At 53.8% G+C, this 22161-nt stretch overlaps 1 protein-coding gene across 2 annotated transcripts; it reads left to right on the forward strand.

The window, feature by feature from the left end:
• Positions 1 to 971: 971 nt before the first annotated feature.
• On the forward strand, positions 972 to 10556 carry SHOX (SHOX homeobox). Of its 2 annotated transcripts, none has more exons than XM_027095545.1 (5): positions 972 to 1346; positions 4811 to 5019; positions 8495 to 8552; positions 8651 to 8739; positions 10222 to 10556. In XM_027095545.1, the coding sequence occupies exons 1-5, from the start codon at positions 1073 to 1075 to the stop codon at positions 10465 to 10467; spliced, it is 876 nt and encodes a 291-aa protein (XP_026951346.1). In that variant the 5' UTR covers positions 972 to 1072; the 3' UTR covers positions 10468 to 10556. The 2 variants fall into 2 exon arrangements, with proteins under 2 accessions (XP_026951346.1, XP_026951345.1); XM_027095544.1 differs by having other exon boundaries at positions 1073 to 1346; positions 8651 to 8748; positions 10177 to 10467.
• The last annotated feature ends 11605 nt before the right edge of the window (positions 10557 to 22161 follow it).

Here is a 22161-nt window from a genome sequence, read left to right on the forward strand (position 1 = left end):
ACTGTGGCACGACCAAAAATACATACCCCCCATATACCCCCCCCCCCCCAATAAATCTCCAGACACCGGGCTGACAGCACGGCTCTAAGGAAGGCTGCGTCGGTCCGGCCGGACGGGATCTGACGCGCGCCCCACGGACCGCTCTGTACGAACCAGTTCTCCCAGAGACCCTCCGGCTTCTCCGCGTCTGGACCAGCGCGCTCCGGGCGCTCGTGGCCCGCAGCGTCCGTGTCCCCGGCCCCTCCGAGGTCTGCGAGCGGCTTTGCACCAACGCCGCCGAGGCGCGGGCGCCCACGTTCGGCTAGACCTGGACCCTTTCTCTCAGTTTCGGGGTCCTAGAGCAGTTCCCCCCAGCACGCCGCGCGCACCCGCTCCACCCGCTGGCTCCGCGGGCCTCGCCGGCGGGTCCAGCCGGCAGTCCCACCGCATCTCCAACTTGGGACTCATTCCCGTCTGTGATGGCGCGTCCCCGCCGCCCGGGTCCCCTCGCTGGAGTCCCCGCACGACCACGCCCGGACACGTCCTGCGACGATACCGTTCGAGGCGCGAGGCTGCGTTCCTCCCGGGGCCGGCAGGCAAGGACGTCCTCACAAGCCCTAAACTCCTCCTCGAGGTTCGTTTCCGCCAGCCACGGAGAGAATGCGGATACCTGTTCGGGGAACTGGCGCCTGCGCCCGTTCGCGCGCGCGCGCGCTCTCTCTCGCTCTCGCTCTCTCTCTCTCTGCCTTCAAAAACTTGATCTTTACCTCTCCACACCAAGGTGCACAGACGCCAAACAGTGATGAAATGAAAAGAAAGCCAATTGCCGGACTGGAGGTGGGGGAGAGACAGCGTCTCTGCGTGCGCCCGCCGCCGAGCCGGGAGCTGTAATTGCTGCAGACAGGGAGCGTTGGGGGTTGGGCGGACGTAGCCGTGTATAAATAGTGAGATCGCAAATTGAAAGGCATAAATAACAGCAGGAGAGGTCCACCCTCACACGGACAGTCGTGTCCGCGCGGGAGGCGTGCGGACCACAGCCCGGCTCCCAGCCAGCCCCGCCGAACCCCGCGGACCCCCGCAGCCCCCGGCCACCATGGAGGAGCTCACGGCTTTTGTATCCAAATCTTTTGACCAGAAGAGCAAAGAGAGCAGCGGCGGCGGCGGCGGCGGAGGCAAGAAGGATTCGATCACTTACAGGGAAGTTTTGGAGAGCGGACTAGCGCGCTCCCGGGAGCTGGGGGTCTCGGAATCCAGCCTCCAGGACATAACGGAGGGCAGCGGCCACTGTCCGGTGCATCTCTTTAAGGACCACGTGGACAACGACAAGGACAAACTGAAAGAGTTCGGTTCGGGGAGGGCTGCCGAAGGTAAGCTCTCCGGACGCCGGCTCCGGGCCCCTCCCGGGGACGGCGTCTCCTCGCCGCCCAGCCTGGCCGCCTGCCCCTCGCTCCGCGCGCGCAGAGGCCCCGGGGGCCGCGGTTCGCTCTCCGCTCGACCCCAAACGCTGAATGTACAGCCACGGCTCGGACGCAAAGGCCCCGGCAATCCATCGCCAGTCTTTTTCGTAAGAAAGAAACCAAACGGGGGAGGGGAGGATTCGGCTGGAGAAGCGAGGAAGCAGGGAAGGAGAGAGGCAGAGGCGCCGAGGATGGGCAGCGGCCGGGGCCGCGCGCTGCCGGAGGATCGCTTCCCTGGGCGTTGGCACTGGGCTCCACAGCGGGAACTTTCCCGCGTTGGGGGGGAATCGGGTGCATGGGCTTGTAAACCCAGGTCGGCTGGAGGGCTACCGGCCGCTTGCCTGTCTGTCTGCCGGTCTGTCTCACGTCCGCCTCCACGCCCGCAGAGAGATCCACACGCCTCTCTCCAAGCGCCTTCCCGAGCTCGAAATGGGCCGCGTTGAGGGCTGCGCTGGCCGGCAGTCGGGGAGGCCACGCGCTCCGTCGCCTCTTCGCCCTCTTGCGCCCCTCCGCGTGGTTTCCTCTCAGGGAAAACTTTCCCCTTGAACCTTGGGGCTGGATCTCGGCTGACGCGGGCCTGTAGATTAAAACCAGCCGCGTGCCCGCCGGTGGTCAGGGTCTACAAGGGGCAGAAGGGCCCGGGGAGGCTCGTGGCCCCGCGCACGCGGCCGCCCTACCCCAGACTGTCAGGGAGCAGCTGGCCCTGCTGCAGGCCGGCTGCGTCCTGGGCCTCCTTCCCGCTGCTTTCCCCCGAAATCTCCGCGGCGTTTTGCGCTGTAGTTGAACGCGGGGGGTGGGAAAAAACATGTTTACAAGGGTTCTCCCAGCTGGACAGCGGTGGTCCCAACCCGGGGGAATCTCCGTACAAACAGGGCAACCAGCAGCTGTAAATCAGAGGAATAAAATTGGCTCTATTTCTCAGGGGGCAGCATTTGAAAGTATATGAAGGTCTATTTCTCACTACAAGGAGAGGAAATACAGAAGCTTGCCATGTGGCTCCTGGGTCCTGTTTCATTCTCTGTCCGTGTTGAGAGAGGTCACGGCCGGAGAGTGGGGACCCCATGTCTCCTGCTCTTGTGGCCCTTGCACTTTGGTGGCAGAGTCCAGGTGTGCTGGCCTTGGAGCCCAGTGGATGACCCAGACAGCTTTCGGAGACCTTGACCTTGTGGAAGCAGAAAGCTGGCAGAGGCTTAGGAGTAAGCCCCTGGCTTCTGAGAGCCCAGGCAGCCTGAGCCTGGCCTGCCGTATCTCGGGGCTCACCCCTTGGCGAGGCCTCACGCACCCGGCTTTATGGTTCCTACAAAGAGAGTTTGCTCTGATGGAGACACGGCTGTCTGTCGGCTGTGCACTTGTCAGAGCTGACATTTAATTTACAGCACCCGGCGGGCGGCTGACCTCCCGGGCTCCTGACGGCTTCCCCCATCCGCCTTAGAGGCTGAGTCCCCTCTTCTGTCTGTTTCCTCTCACCCTGGACAGCCAAGGCAGGGGGACCCTGCAAAAAGGCCCGTGTAAGGAGAGCAGAGTACAATCGAGGCCTTTTTCGAAGGAGAGAGGAAAATAAGACAGGGCTAGCAGTACAGGCAGCAGGAAGGGGTTAGGAAAACCCCAGCTGCACCTTCTCCCTTCTGCCTGGGTGTGCAGACCCCTGGCAGGGCTGAGCCCCAGGCCGAATTTGCAGAACGGGAGCAAAATGGAGAGGAGGAAGCTGCTTGGGCTTGGGAGAAACCCAGAGGTCTTGGGCGCCTGAGCAGCGGACCCCGCTGAGCCAGGCACGGCAGCCTGTGGGTTCTGCACAGCCTGCCGCGGGTTCTGGAGGACTTTGCAGGCCAGCGCGTCATCTGGGGTCAATCACTGGGGTTCCGACGTTAAGAGACCTGAAGGAGGAAGCGGCGTTGGGGCCGCCTCCGGGAAAGGATTTCCCGTTGGGGAGAAATAAGGTGTTCTTGGAAATGCATCCCTTTCAGGAGGTGAGGGAGGCTTTAAGCCCCGAGGTGGGATTGAGTGTCCAGGGCTCAGAAGCCGTGAGGAGAGGCTTTCGGACAGACTCAGGACTTGGGTTCTGGTGTCCAGCTCAGGGACCCCGGTGGGGGTGGGGGGGCGTGTGTGGGAACTGGGTGCCCGGATTTTTCCCTGGCCCCGCAGAGGATCTGGGTGTTCACCCTTTGCAAGTTTCTGGGCTTACTGCTAAGAGGCTTCTCAGAACGGGTGTAACCCCAGACTCCTTGGATAGAGCATCCTGAAAGCCGCCCTCTTCTCCTTGACACAGAGGGGACATCTAATGAGGGCATGGGGGTCCTCTTTGCCTGCACCCAGCAGGTCCTATGATCGGAGAAAAAGCACAGGAAAACGCAAGGGGAGCTGAAATGCAGCTTCCACCAACTGTGCAACCGGGGGCCAACTTTTATTTTAAATCCCTGAGCTTGGTGAGGGGCTGCATTTCCTAGCGGTGGGAAGGAGAGGTGTCTGGGTTAGAATCTCCTAAATCCTGAGCTGTCTGCCTGATACCCTGCCCGCTCCCCCAGCAAATATAGCTGCTCTCATAATGTTTGGACCTAAGAAAGTGTCACTCTTGGCGTCCTGATGGGGAGTGAGAATGTGTGTCCAAGAGACCGAGGGACAAAACCGGAAGTCAAGGGACCACGCTCTCGGGTGCAACCCAAGCACCTCAGGGTGCCCGCCTTAAGATACGGCTGCGCTTCTTGGTCAGAAGGAGGTGAGCTCGGGCGAGCGCCCGCCTCCACGGCGTCCTGAGGGAGGCTCTGGCCCGGCTGGCGGCTGGCACGGCCCCTGTCCTGCTGCGCTGCAGGCGGGAGCGGCGGCTCTCGGGGGCCTGGACCCCAGCCTGGCCTGGGCTCTCCCTGCGCTCTTTGCGGGCGCCCCGCCAGGGACCCGACACTTGGGCGATTCTGCCTAAGCTTCTTTGACTTAATATTTAACACTCCACTCCCATTCAGAAAAAAAAGAAAAGGAAGGGAGAGAAGGTTAGGCTATGTCAATATGTCAACAGAGGCGAAGAGGATAATTGAGGAAACTATTCAGAGATTAGGCCAAGAAACACCGCGGCGCCGGGGCTCGAGTTATTACAAAACAGCGCGTCCTGCCCTGGAGTTTGCGTTATCGACTTGACGCCGCTTTGCGTCAGGGCGCGTTTGCCACCGAGGTCCCTGCACCGCGAGCACACACAGGCTTTCAGCACGTCGCGCCCAAGCGTCCCCGCGCGGGGCCTCTCCCTGGCGCGCAGGATCCGCAGGCCGGGCCGTGGCGTTGGGGGGGGGTTGGCTGGGCGGGAGCCGGCGGAGGGGCTCGTGGCGGCCCGGGCCGGGGACGCGGGGCCGGGGGGTGGGTTCAGCGCTGTGCCCTCGGCCCGCCCGTAGGTATTTACGATTGCAAGGAGAAGCGCGAGGACGTGAAGTCGGAGGACGAGGACGGGCAGACGAAGCTGAAGCAGCGGCGCAGCCGCACCAACTTCACGCTGGAGCAGCTCAACGAGCTGGAGCGACTCTTCGACGAGACTCACTACCCCGACGCCTTCATGCGGGAGGAGCTCAGCCAGCGCCTGGGGCTCTCCGAGGCGCGCGTGCAGGTGAGAGCGAGGGCCCGGCCCCGACGCCCGCTCTTCGGGCGGCCGGAACGCGCCACCTCGGCCGGGGCGCCGGGCCCTTCCAGGAGCGCGGGGACCCCGTAGGGGGGGGGCTGGAGCCGGGCTTTGGGAGGCGCCCCGGGGCCTCGCGGGTCAGGTCTCCTGCGCCCTGCCTGGCTGGCTCGCCCTGCACCTCCAGCTCATCAGGAATGTTGTTCTCTTCCCACTGGTTCGCCTCTCCTCCCCCCGCCCGCCCCCCCCCCCCCCCCCCCCCCCCCCCCCGCGCCACCCGTCCCCGCCACCGGAAGGTCGGACCTGGATGTTCTGCTGGGCTTTCCGTCGGCTTTGACGGTTCTGGGCAGGACAGCAGCGCCGGGGAGAGAAGGAAAATGGGTCAGGGTCCCTGGGCTCTGGGGACTGGTTATTTAAATAAATGGAATTAATACTGCCAACGAGGGGAGGGAACCATGTAAAGCCAGGGCTTTGAAAGAACGGGTTTCTTATTGGTATAGGGTCAGCATTACAAACACAACTTCACCCGGATTGTATTGAAGAAACGAAAACACAGAAAGCATTTATAGAGAGTGTTTCACAAAAATCTTTAATTTGTAAAAAAAAAAAAAAAAAAATGGGTGTTTGCACCCTCATGCCTTCCATCTTTCCCCGTCGGTGCGGTGAAAGGGGCTGCTTAAGGTGAAATGCAACAGTCCCCGAGTCTGTCCAGATTTCCGTGCAGCTGCAGGGGTTCCCAGGACCATTCTGCATTGCTGGGACCACGGGCAGAGTAGCTCTGGGGACCCTCTCCCCAAACGAATCTTTCCGGGCATCTGTGGCCTCAGCAAGTGGGGGGGGGAGGGCGGGGGAGACTGGCCACCTTTCTCTGGAAAGATGGATGGGGCTGCACCATATAAATTAATGAAAAGATTAAACTTTTGCTGAAGGGGACATCAACTTTTATGTCATTTCACAGCCTTTCTGCCTGAGATCTGTAATATCTCCCAGGCCTTGATGTACTGTTTCTATAAAAATAAATTACTTGTAATTTAATTCCACACTATTTCTTTCAGTAGTCTATTACTGAATAGCGCCTTAGCAGGAGAGAACGAGTTGGGAGAAAATTGGTTCTTGGGTGGCTGCAGATCTTGAGAAAAGCCCTAAAATAAAGGGGGGGGGAGGGTGGTAGTAGAAAACGAAAGCCTATTGATCCAAAGGTGAATTAAAATTTAACGATTGTAAATAATAATAAAAATAAACATGGGAAGAGAAAAAAGAAATAATTTCCTTTTGGCCACAGGGAAAAGAATCGTATAATAAAGAGAAGGCAGAAAGTGCTCATAAAAACCAATTAGTTAAAACACGTACCCCGCTGTGCAGAAGTGGGGGTTGCTGGGGAGACACCAAAAGGAAGAGACGAAAATGCACTATATTTTAATCCTGTCTGTGACCTGTTTGGTAATCCTTTTCGGTACAGCCTGTCCTGTGTTGTTAGAGGATAGAGTTTCAATTTAGAGTGGAAATTTGCTGTAAATAAATTGAGGGTCCTTTGGAAGTTGGTGCTTATTAACCTTTTATTTTTAGTGTTGTACTGGAAACTCACATCACCCAGCTGTCAGGGTTATAATCGAAAGTTATGAGACCACAGTGAGGAGTGGTGGTAATTTAATTACAACAAATATCTTTGGGTTTATGGCGCAGAGCTAAATTAAATGTCATTATTCACTGTCTGTAATGGAAATCAAAAGGAAATCAGATTACAGCATTTGTGAGAGAAATCAGTGACTGGTTCTTAATGAAGAAATAACTGTCTAAACCACTGTACTGCGCTTTACTTAGCATATTCAGGACTAATTGGAATTGATCGTGAATCACCCCAAGACTGATTTATTATCGCCAAACGCGCAGCTAATTCATCACTTTTATTCTCCATAATCTTTTTTTTTTCTTTCCCCCGCTGATGGGAAAGTGAGCTTGCTTTCTAGATTTAAATAGGATTCTGTTTTTGCAAAATGCCCTTCCAGGGGGAGCGGAGTTTGCGCGTCTGGCTCCGCTCTCCTGAGGACGGGTATGGGACCCCAAGGAGAAAGAGGCACCGAGGAAGGGTCCGAAAGGGAAAGGAGTCTCGTCCCAGCCGGATAGGGTGGGGGGGAGAGTTGCGGCGGGACGTGGGAGCAGGAAAGTGAGTGCAGGCTTTGGAAATGGAGTCAAGACGTGTGAATCTCAGCATTTCTGTTTTGGAAATACTTTCCGGGGAACAACACCAAAGTTTGCCAGCTTCCCTAGAGCCTGGCTGGGTGAGGTTTCCAACGTCGTGGAAAGCCAATTCCAACAGGCGGGCCCATGGCTCAGCCTTGGATAGAAAACTGCCCTGAAGAGGCTGAGATGGAAAAGTTCAGCTTTTCCTCGACTCCCGGGTGCTTGCAACCTCCGCGGGAGCTGAGGTTTCCGGGCAGCGTGGGAGCAGGGAGTGGCCCCAGGCGCTGGAGTTGGAACAACGCAGGGTCCCTGAGCTACCAGGCGTAGTGTAGTGTGGCCGAGGGGAAGGCTTTCTTTGTGCTAATTATCCTGCACCGTCAGTGACCGCCATTGTGGCAATAGGGTGAGTGAGTGTGAAGGGAAAGTTTTGGAGAAAGCCAGGTAGGAAAAATTAAGTGCCTAAGAACACAGAGGGAGGGGACTCCAGATTCCATGAGTGACAGACCAAGGGCCAGGACCAGGGCTGTTTGGAGGAGGGGGGAGGATGAGAATGGGGAGCGCGGGAGGGCGCATTTCGGGGATGCCAGGCCTTGAAGCTAGCCAGGCCGGGCGGGTGCCAACACCTTTCGCTCGCTGCCTCACCTCTGGATAGGGCGCCGCAAGAATCAGATGTCCTTAGAGATGCCGAGTGCCTGCAGTGCAGAGCCTGCGCTTTTGGGGTGCATCCGGTTTTTAGAGATCAAGGACGTTCATGACTCTGTAATATTAACTGGGATCCCCCAGGCTTCCGAGGAGGGCATGGAGGTCGTGCAAGTTTCTGGACTCAGGGTGTCTGAGCGTGATTGGGGAGGGGGCTGGATTTGGAGATGTGTATCCACCTGTGCGCTCCCCCACATTCCTGGTGGGTGGGTGGGGGCTAAGGTGGAACGTCGGGGTGGAAGGTCAGGTTGGACCGGTGCGTGGCAGGGTGGAGGGGGGAATGTCCACACAGAACGATGGAAAGTTCTCCACGCCATCCGAGGACCCACTTCCTCACTTCCAATGTTTGGATGCTGACACTCTGGTCTCTCTTAGGTGAGGACTGTTCCCAGCTCCAGGTAGCCAGTTACGCGGTGCTGGGGTGGGAGGGGGCGGGGACGAAGGTCGGAGGGGCGGCAGGCAGCCCTCTGGGCACAGGAACCCCAAGCGCCTCGCGCGCCGTCCGGCGTGTCGGGAAAGCAAGCCTCGCTGGCGCCCGCCAAGGCCCGGCCGGCTCACGGCGGTGCGCGTCTGTCCTCATTCCCAGGTTTGGTTCCAGAACCGGAGAGCCAAGTGCCGCAAGCAAGAGAACCAGATGCATAAAGGTGGGCGCGGGGGCGGGGCGTGGAGGCGGGGCGGCGCGGAGGCCCGCCGGGCGCTGGGAGCAGCGGGCGGGGCTCACGCCTCCTGTGCTTCCTCGCAGGCGTTATTCTGGGCACCGCCAGCCACCTGGACGCCTGCAGGGTGGCACCCTACGTGAACATGGGCGCCCTGAGGATGCCTTTCCAACAGGTAGCTCGTGTTTTTGTTGTTGTTTTTCTTCCTTCCTTTCGAACAGAACAGTCCCGGCGCCGCCCCGGCGCCTCCCACCCCCGCTGAAGCAAAGAGGCCGCTTTCACAAGGGGGACGTTTATAAACCCATTGGCACGTATTAACGCCACGCTGAAAATCTCCAAGAGTTACCTTTGGGAGGGCTAGGACAGAAACCCCAGCACAGTTTCACAAAACTCGGAGGGAAAATATCCCCACCCACCCGGAACAACCCACTCGCTCACCGCCTGGCGGGAGGGAGGGGTTTACTACCGCTAGGGCCTGAGGACCCGTGTCAACACCCAACCCCCGGCTTTAGCTTGCCCAGGGCCTCGCTGGGGGTGTCAGTGCCCCTCCTGGACCTGGGCCTCCATGCCCCCCCCTCCCCCGCGCACCTCACAGTGGGGGGCGTCCCGCCCAGCTCCTAGCAGAGCAGGGAGGGTCCAGGGCGCTGGGTGCGCTGCGCGGAGGAGGGGGCGGCCAGGGGGTCGGAAGACCGCCTCGTGGAGACTGGGTGCCCCAAAGTCCTCGCCCCTGCTCTGGACCAGCGTCGGGTGGGAGGAGGGAGCCGCGGGGCTAGAGCGCAACGCCCACTCGCCTGCAGGGCTGGGCTGTGGACCCCAGCATGGGGGGTAGGCGTGCCCGCGCTGGTGGGTTGGCTGTGCCCTGGCCAGAGCGAAGGCGTGGCCTCCTCTTTCAGCACTTTTGCTCCTAGGGGCAGAGGCCTGGGTTTGTAGCTGGACCCGGGTTTGCTGAGGGGCACGAGGTCCAGTGGGCCTGGCCCGGCCCGGAGGGTCGGCTACGGATGACAACATGGAGATGGGGTGAGGGTGGGGTGTTGGCCACGCGCCCTCAAAGTCACGGCGCCCAAGGCTGGGAGGGCGTCCAGGGCTGCCGTGCGCAGGGCAGAGGTCCGAGCCCTGTTCCCTTGGACCCGCACCTCCGCGGCTGGGCCCATCTTCCACCCCTCAGCACCCCTTCCCCAGGGCGGGGTGGCCCCTCAGCATCACAGGAACAGCTGCCCCGACGACGTGGGGTCAGCCATTGGGTCCTGGTGAAATTAGGCGGTTGGAGCCTGCAGAGTTGGCTGTGCTTCTGGAAGATTCGGGGACTCCGGGTCCCTGGGAAGGCGGCGGGGGGGAAGCCAGAGCCGAAGGCCGGACCCTGAGTCGGGGATGCGTCAAAGAATCAGCCGGGGGTCTGGAGAGGAGGAGGTACCAGCTGTAGACGCTCGGATGCTACAGCATCGGGGATCTGTGCCGACTCCCCGGCTCTGGTCCTGTCCAAAGCGGCCAGTGACCCGGTCGTGGCACCGGGTGTCCCGAGGACAGTGGGTGGTGGTCCCTGGGGCGGGGGAAGGGGCGATGGCTCCCCGGGAGAGGAGACGCCCTCGGGGGGGGGGTCCTCGAGGGGGGAAAGCCCCCTAGAAGTCGCGTCCTCACCGTGCGGGTTCTGCCTTCGCAGGTCCAGGCACAGCTGCAGCTGGAAGGTGTGGCGCACGCCCACCCGCACCTGCACCCCCACCTGGCGGCGCACGCGCCCTACCTGATGTTCCCGCCGCCGCCCTTCGGGCTGCCCATCGCATCCCTGGCCGACTCGGCCTCGGCCGCCGCCGTCGTGGCCGCCGCCGCCAAGAGCAACAGCAAAAACTCCAGTATCGCCGACCTGCGGCTGAAGGCGCGCAAGCACGCCGAGGCCTTGGGGCTCTGACCCGCCGCCAGGCCCCGCGCCTGCCCCGGACCCACGCCCGCCCTGACCCCGCCACCCCGTCCGCGCTGCGTCCTGCACTCGACCCCTCCGCGCCCCCCGACGGCCGCGCGGACACCCCGGAGCGAGGGCGCAGCGCCTTCCTCGCCTGGGGCAGCCCCGGGGCCCCTGGCAGGCCTCGGGAGGGGGCATCCCAGGACCGCAAGACCCCGCCAAAGCCTCGCAGAGACTGTGCGGAAGAGAGAGGAGGTGACCGTCAGACCACCCAGGTCAGCCCTCGACCACGCCGTCTGTGCGTCCTGGGACCCCGGGGCCACGTGGAGCCCCGTGGCGCTGCGTCCTTCTCTGCTGCCGGAGTTCCCACCCTGTGCATGCGGCCTCCTACACGCCTTTCCAAGATCTGAAGAGTCTGTTACACAGAAAGATCTGGGGCTGGTCTCCGCTGAAGTTGCCAGTGCTTGGATGCCAACAATTTTATTCACTGCCGTGAACTCAATTTCAACCGAGGAGCTGCAGGACCCGTGTGGATTTCAATATGGACTTTTGCATCTGAGGCAGGGGCCCCGTGCTCTGTGTGCGCGCCCGCCCCCCTCCCCTCCGCCTGAAAGGTAGCAATAACGAAACGCAATTGAAGACCTCGCGGAGGTGGTGGTGGTCGTAGGGACCTCAGTGTTTCACGTTGTGACCTTGCTGACTCCCCATCTTCATGCACACGTTTGGCCCCAGAGCACCAGGTTCAGGACTCCTTGTGCCGTAGGACAGGCAGCTTTAGAGCTTTTCCCGTCTTCGATTCCCAAATGGACATTTGTGGCTGTTTCCCAGAATTCAGATGCAAAGGACTTGCACTGGGGACACAGGGCACGTGGTTTGAAGGTATAATACTGATGCAGCATCCACGCTAGTGACATGCAATTAAGTGCAGTAAAGTGCAATATTGTAAATATTATAGATTTAAAAAACTTAGCTGTGCACTCTTGACCCGTCAGCTTCGGACTTCGAAGGGCATTACCTCCCCCTGCATGCTGCGGGGCCAGTGCCAAAATGACCGGGGTGGGGAGTGCTTTGGATTCACGGAAGTGAAGTGTGTGGCTTGGGATGGAGCAGGACGCGGGGAGGGGTGCCAGGCTGGGAGGGCGGGGCTGAGCTGTTTCTGGGGAAAGAAGAGCCTGGGATACCTCCTCCAGGCAGTGAGTTTTAAGGTAATGTTTTCTGAGGGTAGCCAGTTCTAGCTTTTCTTTCATCTTTTTTTTTTTTTTTCCTGTGCATTGGTCCCCTCTCCTCCCCCATCGTGTAAACACCAAATAGCGACTTGTCTGAGCAGCTGGCACAGAATGGGCAAAGTCTCTTGACATGATATAACCAAAGCGTTCAGGGTCCCAAATCGTTCACCTGAGTTTAAGGCAATGTGCTTTGCATGTGCTGTGTGAGATTTGGGGGGCAGTGCACCCTTGCTGGGCTTGTCTACCTCGAAAATGAGCATCTCTGGGTTTTTGTGTTTTTTTTTTTTTTTTTTGCCTTAGTGAACCCAGGCCTGCCCAGATGGAAGTGGCCATCTAGTTCTCCGAAGTCCAACAGTTCACTCTATTTCCAAAACAGCTTTTCATCTTTCCAGATTCGGTATTGCTGACTGTTTTCCCTTACCCCTGATTTGGGTACATATCTCTAAGAAAAAAAAATATTTTCCTTCCGTGTAAGGGAATACATTCTACCTTTGCACTGACCTGAAATGTAGATTCATTTTATCATCTGAAAGTCTTTGAATCAAAAGGCCCCTTCAACATTTTTTTTTCTAATTTTGAAATTTTTGCAAAGCTCTGAAATGATGGAGAGAGAGATAAGAAAAACACAGTATTTTAAATTCATTTGCGACTCCGCCCCCCCCCCCCCCCGCCCCCCCACCCCGGCATGAATGGCATTATGGAATTTGCCTCATATGTGCAGTTCTGCTTCTAAACAGCTGTGAAGTTTAAAAGGTCCCCTATATAAGCTGAAACTTTGCTTTAAACTTTAAAAAAAATGCATTTCAGATCCACTTCAGATGAGCCGCTTTCATCCTGAAATTTAATGCTGGGCAAACGTTGGAGGTGAGAGGTATACATCCCTATTTTATTTTTAAGGTTTACTTTCCATTTTATCTAAACATAGCCCTCTGTCACCAACCCCTCCGCAAGAGCAGACTCTCTCCACGTGAGCCAAAAGGCATGAGATCTGCTCCTGGGAGAAGCTGAAGTTTGAAAGTAGAGCTGCCCGACGGCAGCCAGCGCTGGGAGGCTGGCTGGTGTTCATCCTGTCCCTGTTTCTGTTTGGCTTGATTCAGAAGGTGAGCCCGGTGGATGAGCCCGCCAGAACAGAACAGACTCTGAGCTGTGTGAGGCTCAGTGCTGGCGGAGCAGCTGGCGTGGCTTCTGTCCCTGGAACAAAGTCCAGAGGACGCGCTGCAGGGTGTCCAGGGTGGAGGCCATCTCTCGGCATCCTTTCTCCCGGAAATTTCGACAGAAGCGAGCTGTCAGCCCAAGCTGTGGTCAGTCCTTCCCAGCCCAGATCCGTATCTGCTTTCTCTCTGTTCGGCTGCCGGGAGGGTGTGGGTTGGAGAGCGTGCTGTGTGTGGGTCCTGGTCTCCCGGGGAGGGCATCTGGATCTCACTCTTTCCCAGCGGCCACAAGGCATTAAATTTATGGGCTGGACGCATTTTGGCTGTTTTTGGTGCTTTCTGCGTAAGACAAGACCCCCTTTCAGAGCCGTGCGCGGGACTTCCAAATAGCACGTTTTCGAGGGTGCAGACCAAGAGGGGAGTATCACCTGGAAAGCAAACTGGACAGGTCTCGTCAGAGGGCCACTGGATGCGGGGTTTTCGGTTGTGAAACCCACGTGAGAGCCTGGCTGAGCTGCAGGCTGTGTCTTGCCCACTCGACGTGGGGCTGTGTTCTCCAAGATGGGCTCGGCCACGGAACGGGTTTCCTTTTCTGAGACCTTGGCCAGAGAGGACTTTTAGGGTAGGAGCCACCGGGTTTAGCAAAAACTGTGATCTTCCTCAGCTTGGTTGTTGCTGTTCTATCTCATTCTTTACAAATTCACCCTTTTCTTCCTTCTGTCATCAGCCTGGGAAGCTTTGCAAGTTCATCTCACAGGGGAAGATATTGCATTGATTGGGTCTGAGCATCGGATGTAGTTTCAGTGATGAAGCATCTGGCTCTTGTGCACTTAGAGAAGCTCTGCAGCTTAGCATCGCTAAGACCTAGAAGGAGACGCCTTCCAGAGGGAACAGGGGTGTCATTGTTTGGTCGGTTTTGATAGGGTGGCTTTCTTCACGGAGGCAAAGTGTGGGCCGGCTGAGGTTCCTGCGTAAAGTAGCTGCAGACAAAATGAACCACACTCACGTGTTTTCAAACTTGCTAAGTTGGTCATGCAGGGTGGTTGGCGTCCCCAGCCTGGGAAGCCGGTCCTCAGAGCCTCACATGTCCCCGGGGTGTAGGGACACCCCCCCGGCCCATCTTGCTCCTATCCGAGCTGGGTACCCCAGCTGCCCCCTCTGCCTGCAGGCACTCGTGTCCTTGGCTACGAGGTCTGTACGGTGTGGGGACATCTGGACGTTGCAGCGGGAAGCGGCTGTGTCTGAGCTCATGACCACCCCTCTCCTGCTGGTTACTACCCTAGCCCTCTGCTCCCACTGGTGGGTTTCACTTAAACCTTTTAACGTTTCCTCAAGTACAAGGGGGTCACCCCCAGCCCGCTCCTACACGGCGTTGTCACTGAGTCCTAGGATAGCCAATAAGCTGACTTCAATGACAAACATATTTGAGGCACTTTGCTCCTCTTCCGCCCCAAGTTTGGGAGGTTGGGATGGCAGAGGGCTTTTCCGTGGACACGCTCGACATTTAAAAAGAAAAAAAAAAACTGGTGCCTAATTTATTAAAAATTAGCTTAGGAATATGCGGATTTTTCAATACACGTGAACACGATGCAATTTATAAATGTTTTATTGAAATTTGATATTTAATGAGAAATCAGTTGAGGAATGTAGAATAATATCAAGTTTCAAAGCTATTAAACGCGCTATTTATTGAAAGGCGATGGTTTCACAAAGCCAGCCCCGTTGTACGTAGAGCTCCCATCCGAGAGTGGCAGGTTCTCTGCTTCCTGCTAGTGGCTGGATGTGGATGTGTTATTTATTTCTTTTCCTTTGGTTGAAAGTTCATAAATGTGTGCTATTTTAATTATGTTGAGTGTAACTTTGACGTTGCCTCGCCTTTATTTTTATATGTTTTAATCCCGTTGTTTTCTTCTCCCCCGACTTTATAAGCAGTCAGGATGACTTAGGATACAGCTCCTGTGTTTGGGTTATGCATACAAGGTGTGTCTGGACCTACAGACCTTTTCAGGGATCGCTCAAAATGAAAAGAAATCACACAACCCTCTGCTATTGTGGGGAGGAAAAACACGCCGAAGGTTTTTTGGCCGTGCTCGCAGGCCCCCGACACAAAACGCCCTCAAGTTTAGTTCTAGTTACAAAGTGTATTTTGTCAAACCATATGGTATGAATGTACATCTTGTAAAACGGAGATATAAATAAACTTATAAATATTTGTATTCACGTGTTAAAAAAAATTCTCACCTCTCCCCAGAGGAGACAGATGGGGAAAAATATCCCAAATCCCAAGTCCACGGTGGCTGGAAGTAGTTTTGTCTGCGGGGCGATGCCCGTGTGTGTGTGTGTGTGTGTGTGCGCGCGCGCGTTTCTGGTGGGCGTCTGGCATCCACTTCTGCTCCTATAACCCTCCCCTTGAGGAAGGCTACGTTCCCCCTGAAGGTGGGGAGAGAAAAGAGAAAAAAAAAAATCTCCACTTCGAAGCAAGTCTGAATTTGGGGGTGGGCAGCAAGGGCATTTGTGAAAAGCCCACCTGCTGTGGTTTCCAGTTTAAAATTTTCCCTTTTGTTTGATTTCTTTTGGAACCATGTGTGGGTTCTCCAAAAGGGTGTTGCAGTGATGGTGGAGACCTTTTGGGAAAAAAAAAAAAGAATAAATGGAAAAAAAAATCAACTTTTATAAACAAGACCTTTTTTGGCCTGTGCTTTTTATCTCCTTCTGGAAAGGAAAGTCAATGACCTGATGTCGCCATTCTCTGATGGCTTTCCAGCTTCGATAAAAACCACATATGGGAGGGGAAAAAGGCAGGCAGACTTGGCGGGGGGTGGGGGGGAAGCCACCTGAGGGCCAGGGAGGCTGTGTCTGCAGCTGGGGGGCCTCTTCGCTAGGGGGCATCCATCACTGCCCCGGTGTGCCGAGGGCAGGTGGATTCTCTCCTGTGGGTTCTGGTGACTCTGGTCCTAGAAACCTTGTCAGACAGGGAAGGAGTTTTGAGGACCTTTGCTGTTTGACGCTGAGCATCCAACTTGAGATTTCCTTTTCTTTTCTGACTCAGATGCCACAAAAGTGGTCTACGCCCAGAGCTCTCTTCCCCAAGCCTGTTTGTGTCCTGGATGTAGGATACGGGGGGCCCGGGTCACTCAAAACAGGGATGTCCTCAAGGTCCGAGTGACCAGTGGGCAGCCCCAGGGTACGGCCTTGGGGGGGTTTCTGGTGGCCACCTCAGGCACTCAGTCCCGGGCCTCCAGAAAGCTCTATCCTTTTGGGGCCAATGCAGCCAACACCGGTCATCCCCACAACATGTGATCGGCACGGTTATTGTTCAGTTAAAACAGCCATAAACGTCCAGCTTTGCTCAGCAGATCCGCTCATGTTGTTTAACATTGTCTGAGATCTTTTCCCTTCTAAGCAGACACTCACTTTGTTGCCAAACGTAACTCATCCGTTTCCAATAAGAGCAGGTCTAGTGGACTCTGCCTTTAAGACGTTCTTAGAGTATTTTAACCTGAAATGTCAGTCGCCTGCCCAGAATTTCCTTCTGTTTCGTTTGTTTGTTTTTCCCATGCATTGTGCTGTGGATGATCCTTGGACTCAAACTCAGTTTCGTTTCTCTTTTTAAATTATTTTAACTTGCACCCGCGGATGCAGCTTGGGGAAGCATGGGCCTGGGGGTTTTCGGAGAGCCGTTTCTCATGACGGGTTCTCAGATCCCTAAATTGAACATGAAAGCACGTTAACTTTGCCTCCTGCAGACGTGTGTTTTCTGTATCCAGGTTCCTGAGGCTTCTGCTGGGGCGTCTGCCTCTCAGAGTCAGTCACAGGAAGCATGGGGATAGAAGGGAAAACCACGGACTGGCCGGCACACATGTCCCCCACACACACACGGATGGAGCCCGCCAAAGGGCTCATGGAGCCGTTGTTGGAAAAAAATAAAGTCGTTTTCAATTTCGCCAGCGTGTCTGTCTTCCCAGCGAGATGGAGCCCAGACAAGAGATGGGGGTCATCTGCGTCCAATCCCACGGCCCTTTCCCAGTTTTATGGGATTTGAAAAAAATGACTCGATTCCTTTTTGTTGAAACGTTGACATTCTTAGAATAAAGCGAAACATAGAGTGTTGCCAAATCTTACTCGTTTGCACATCAATATTACAGATTTGTTTTGTTTTGTTTTGTTTTGTTGCACTTGGTTGAAATGATAAGGCTTTCCTTCTTAGTACCTTTGTTTATGTTGTTTACCTAAAATCATGGAGAACTACCTTAAAATTCTAAAATGGTCTAGCTTCAGCTACTTCAGCATTTTGGGATAAGATGCACAGTTCTTTCAGCAGACACGGGGGAGGGAATACAGATGCCATCAGTGGTGTACAGTTCCCTCCGGGGCCGTCTTATTTCTTGGCATGTGTCCTTGGAGATGTGTGTTACCGTGTGCCCAAGAGACCCAAGGAAGCCGATTGAAGCCATCCTCCTAGGTTCTGCCTATAAAATGAGAAAGCCCACTGACTCAATCTATCGATATTTAAAGAGCCACAATGTGTTTGCCATATTTAATAAAAATGCACCAGCGCAGAAAGATGTGTTGAGAATGGGCTGGAGCGGGAAGAGGAATTGTGGCTCAGACACAAGGAAGCAAGTCAAACAGAGGGCAGTAGAAGGATGCACTGATCGGATGCGATCAGACAGGGAATGTGTTTTCTCCCTGGCGGTACAAGTATGCTTCTGACTGATGTCAAGGCCAACCAGTCCTGGCAACGCTGGGGTCTCCAGACCCAGCACATGGTCTTACTTTTGTCCCATATTCTTAAGATCAGGAGGCCCCACAAGGAGCAGAATATGCTTTTATAGAGAGTGTGGTGAGCAGGTTGCCCCCCATCCTACCAGACCAGGAGGGACGTGTGTGACCTAGGAGCCAATATGCCTTCAGGAGGGACTGTAAGTTTTCCAAACTGGTCAATTAAAGGGTATGGTATGTTTTATCTTCACAATTATTTATGCAATACATACGATCTAGAGGCTCTGCACTGCAGAGCTACAATACAAAGATACCCCAAACAGGCTCTTTCTCCCAATGAATCCTCCCCAAATTATAATGTAGTCATATGTACAATCCTTCCAAAGAGACAATATACTCACATGTGAAATCCTTCCAAAGGGACAATATACTCACATGTGAAATCCTTCCAAAGAGACAATATACTCATATGTGAAATCCTTCCAAAGGGACAACATACTCACATGTGAAATCCTTCCAAAGAAACAATATACTTGTATGTGAAATCCTTCCAAAGAGGCAATATACTCATGTATGAAATCCTTCCAAAGAGATAATTGACTCATATGTGAAATCCTTCCAAAGAGACAATGTACTCATATGTGTAATCCTTCCAAAGAGACCATATACTGATATATGAAATCCTTCCAAAGAGATAATATACAAGTAAGGCTTTAATGATTATTGGGGAAAAAAATAGAATATCAAGCGCACACGCACACGCGCACACACACACACACACACACACACACACACACACACAGAGTAGAAACATGTAGCCCATTCGAATTATGTTGTGTATTCAGGAAGTTCAGTGAAGTATGACCACAAGTTCTGGTGGATTTGTTTGACTCATAGAGTTGGCAGACAGTGATGACTTTGGAAAAGCACGCATGCACCGACCACACCAGCTACTTGCAAAGTTTCTGCATACCCGGGGCTCCAGGTGACCAGGTATCAGAGCATAGCACTGAATGCTGAAGGTTGCGACTGAAGGATGAGATTTCCGTACACGACTAGAGCTATGAAGGTACCCAAGGTTGTAACGGGTTGGGCACACATGTGCTTCCTTCTCAATGCGTTTCAGAGAATGTTTGATGGTTTGGGTCATTTCCTAGGGAACTAGAAAGTGTGTAGTTTCTGCACCTTGACGGAAGGTGACGGAAGAATTCCATAGAGGAGCACAAGAGAGAGAAACCAGTGTCTGGGAGGAAACAAATCCCTCCTTCCCTCCCTCGCTCAGGTAAGTAGAGTGGCGTATGTGAGACGTCAGGCAACCACCACCATGTCAGCCCATGTAGGACCACAGGGCATGTCCTTAATTTTCTCCAACTCACAATACCCTGTCAGGGAAGCTTTGTGGTGCTGCAAACAGGATATCGAAGTCATTGTTAACACCGATACACTGTAGACACCCAGGCTTCTCTAAGGTCCTTGACCAGCCTCCTCCAAGATGAAGTGGTACATAAGCAATCACTGGATATTTAAGCTTAAGTCTCAGGAAACCATTAGGAGCAATACAATTTGACCCTGAGTTGAGACCTAGTACTGGCCAAGTTTGTACCAACAATGCCAACTGATGCATTTGTGCCCAGCAATTATGCTCCTAATTCCTTCTTCTCTTCTGACAGAGATGCCGGCAAAACACATCCGAAATGAAGGTGAGGCTGGGCCCCACCACTGGCTTGCATCAGAACCAGGCTTGCTTTTCACTGGGACGCTGTGCAGGTTTACCATGACCAAGGATCGCAAACCAGAATCTTAAAACCACAGACATTCATCCTCCCCCTTCCTGGAGACCGGACGTCTGATGTCAAGGTGTCCCACAGTTGTGCTCCCTCCGGAGGCTCCAAGGGAGGATCATTCCCGCCTCTTCCAGCTTCTGGGGGCTCCAGGCGTCCCCGGGCTTGTGGCCGCATCCCTCCCGTCTCTGCCTCTGTCTTCACGGGGCTTCTCCTCTGTGTCTGGGTCTCTCCTCTTTTGTTTCTTAGAAGGACCCTGTCGTTGGGTGTAGGGCCACCCTCCTCCAGGAGGACCTCATCTCAGACCCTTCACTTCATTACATCTGCAGAGACCCTGCTTCCACATAAGGTCCCATTTCCAGGTTCCAGGCATCAGAACCTGGTACCCTTGAGGACCACTGTGCAGCCTGGCACAGCCCTCACCTTTCTTGGGGTTCCTGTCTTGGACATGTGTGGTTGATCCTGGGTCATGAAGGTTGCGGTTATACCTCCGGGCCTCTTCCTTCTGACCTGGGCGAAGCCTCAGGGAGGTTGAAGGGGGAAGTGACCAGTCACTTATTCCTGAGATATTAAACACACAAATTCCTGGACCAAACACACAGCAGCGGGGATGAGGCTGAGAGATATGAGTCGCAGGAAAGGTTTTGAGCTGCAGGGGAATGGGCTCTCGGACCTTAATTGTCTGGGAAACTTGCTAAAATTCTGATCTTCTCATTAAAGAGAAGAGACAGACAGAATCACCAGATGGTCCCCACAGAGACTTACGACATCTCAGCTTAGAACACAAGGGCTCCCTTCTGCTTAATACGTAATTATATTATTATATAATATTATATTAATTATATACGTATTCTGCTTAATACGTAATAATATATATATATATATAATACACACACATATCCATATATATTTGGAGAAGGATTTTCAAAAAACACAGTTAAAATGCTCTCAGGAGGTACAGCACTTTTTGTGTCTTGGAGTCCTAAATATAGATTCTCCAAACACATGACCATAGGTGGAAATGGCATGTCCTGGACGTTTATTTTCAATGTCCAGGCAGTGAGATCCTGAGAGGGGCCCACGGCTGCTAACAGCTTGGGGCTGACCCCATGACACGGGGGCCCTGATTTGAAATCTTCCCAACACACGGTGCTGACGCATGGCTTGGGTCTGTCTGGGTGGGCGTTTCATCTGCGTCTGTCCTCAGACCTCATGGTGCTGCTCTTGTTTGATAGGGCATCCTGTTTCTGGATATGGATGGAGAAACGTAAGAGGTGTCTTCTGGGTTCCTTGAGTTGTTCCAGCACTAATGTGAGCTAATGACCTAATTAGTTATGCTCTGTGGCAGAAAGGCCTGCATCATCTTTTAAATCTTTTTTTTGCAAAATCTATTTTTTATTTCTTCATTGAAACATAAGTCACATTCCCTAAAGTTCACCCTTCACCCTTTTAAAGTGTGAAATTCAGTGGTTTTTGTTTTTGTTTTTACACATTCACGATGTTGTGCAATCATCACCACGACTATCAAATTCCAGGACATTTTCATCGTCCTACAAAGAAAAGTCTGTACCCATCAAGGACTCACTTCCTAAGCTCCTCCCCCATCCTCTTTATTCCTTTATTCCTAGGCAACCACAAATCTCCTTTATGTCTCTATTTGCCTGTTCTGGACGTTTCCTATCAACGGAATCACACACTGTGTGTCCTTCTGTGTCTGCTTCTCTCACTGAGCATCGTGTGTTCAAGGTCCATCCATGTGGTAGCCTGCGTCAGAGCTTCACTCCTTTTCATGGCTGAGTCACACTGCACTGTGTGGATGGATGTCTTTCTTTTCTTTCTCTCAGAGACCCAAATTGGAGTAAAAAGTATTGAAACCTACATCACAAGCCCCTCTGTGTGGGGGGGAGTGTACCTCAGACCTCTCCTCTGTATTTGAGGTGGTGTTCCAATTGGACACACACACAGATTTCATAAGACTTGAATGTTAAAAAATACAGGCACACCTCTTTATGATGTTTCTCAGATGTTCTTTCTTTTATTTTTTAACACATTGAAGGTTTACGGCAACCCTGCATCCAGCAAGTCTATCGCCACTGTTTTTCCAAGAGCGCTATTTTTAAATAAATGATACTTTTTAATGTGTGACTGTTGTTTTTAGACACAATGCTATTGCACAGTTAAGAGACTACTGTCTACCGTGAACATAAGTTTTAGAAGCCCTGGGAAGCCAGAAAATTTGTGTGACTCACTTTATCACGATATTTGCTTTCCTGAGGTGGTTTGGAGCCAAACTTGTGATATTTTAGGGTTCTGACTGTATCGACAATGATGGAAAAACAACCCCCCTGCATCTTACCCTTCAGTGAACCATCTGTTTCCACATTCCTATATTTTTTTCCAGGCTTTGAGTATAGTTTTTACATAGTTATAATAATACTTTATGAAATTTTGGACTTTTCCCACCCAGCACATACGCGTGAGGTAGGGCACGTTAATTTATATGAAGAAATATGACTGCCAAACTGACCCAGAGCCGTGTGACAGCCAACACAAACATTCGTTCTTTTACGCCTATTGGGCAAAAAAAAAAAAAAATCAATTTCAAAAGATCACTTAACACAAGTGGAAAATTGAGTTATGTTGCGTGATCCCACCCAGGCTGAGGCCACAGAACCATGACGGCGATTCATGGGGCCACCTCTGTAGTGGCCACAGGAAATGTATTATTAACAAAATTATTATTTTTTCCAAATGATTGATGTTTTCTGGACAACTGGGAATTTATGATGAGGTTGGATAAAAGTCATTGCAACCAATGGAGAA

This window comes from Aethalodelphis obliquidens, unplaced genomic scaffold (genome assembly GCF_003676395.1).
Source record: "Aethalodelphis obliquidens isolate GAN/ISIS:26980383/991018 unplaced genomic scaffold, ASM367639v1 scaffold91, whole genome shotgun sequence".
NCBI classification, from domain to species: Eukaryota; Metazoa; Chordata; class Mammalia; order Artiodactyla; family Delphinidae; genus Aethalodelphis; species Aethalodelphis obliquidens.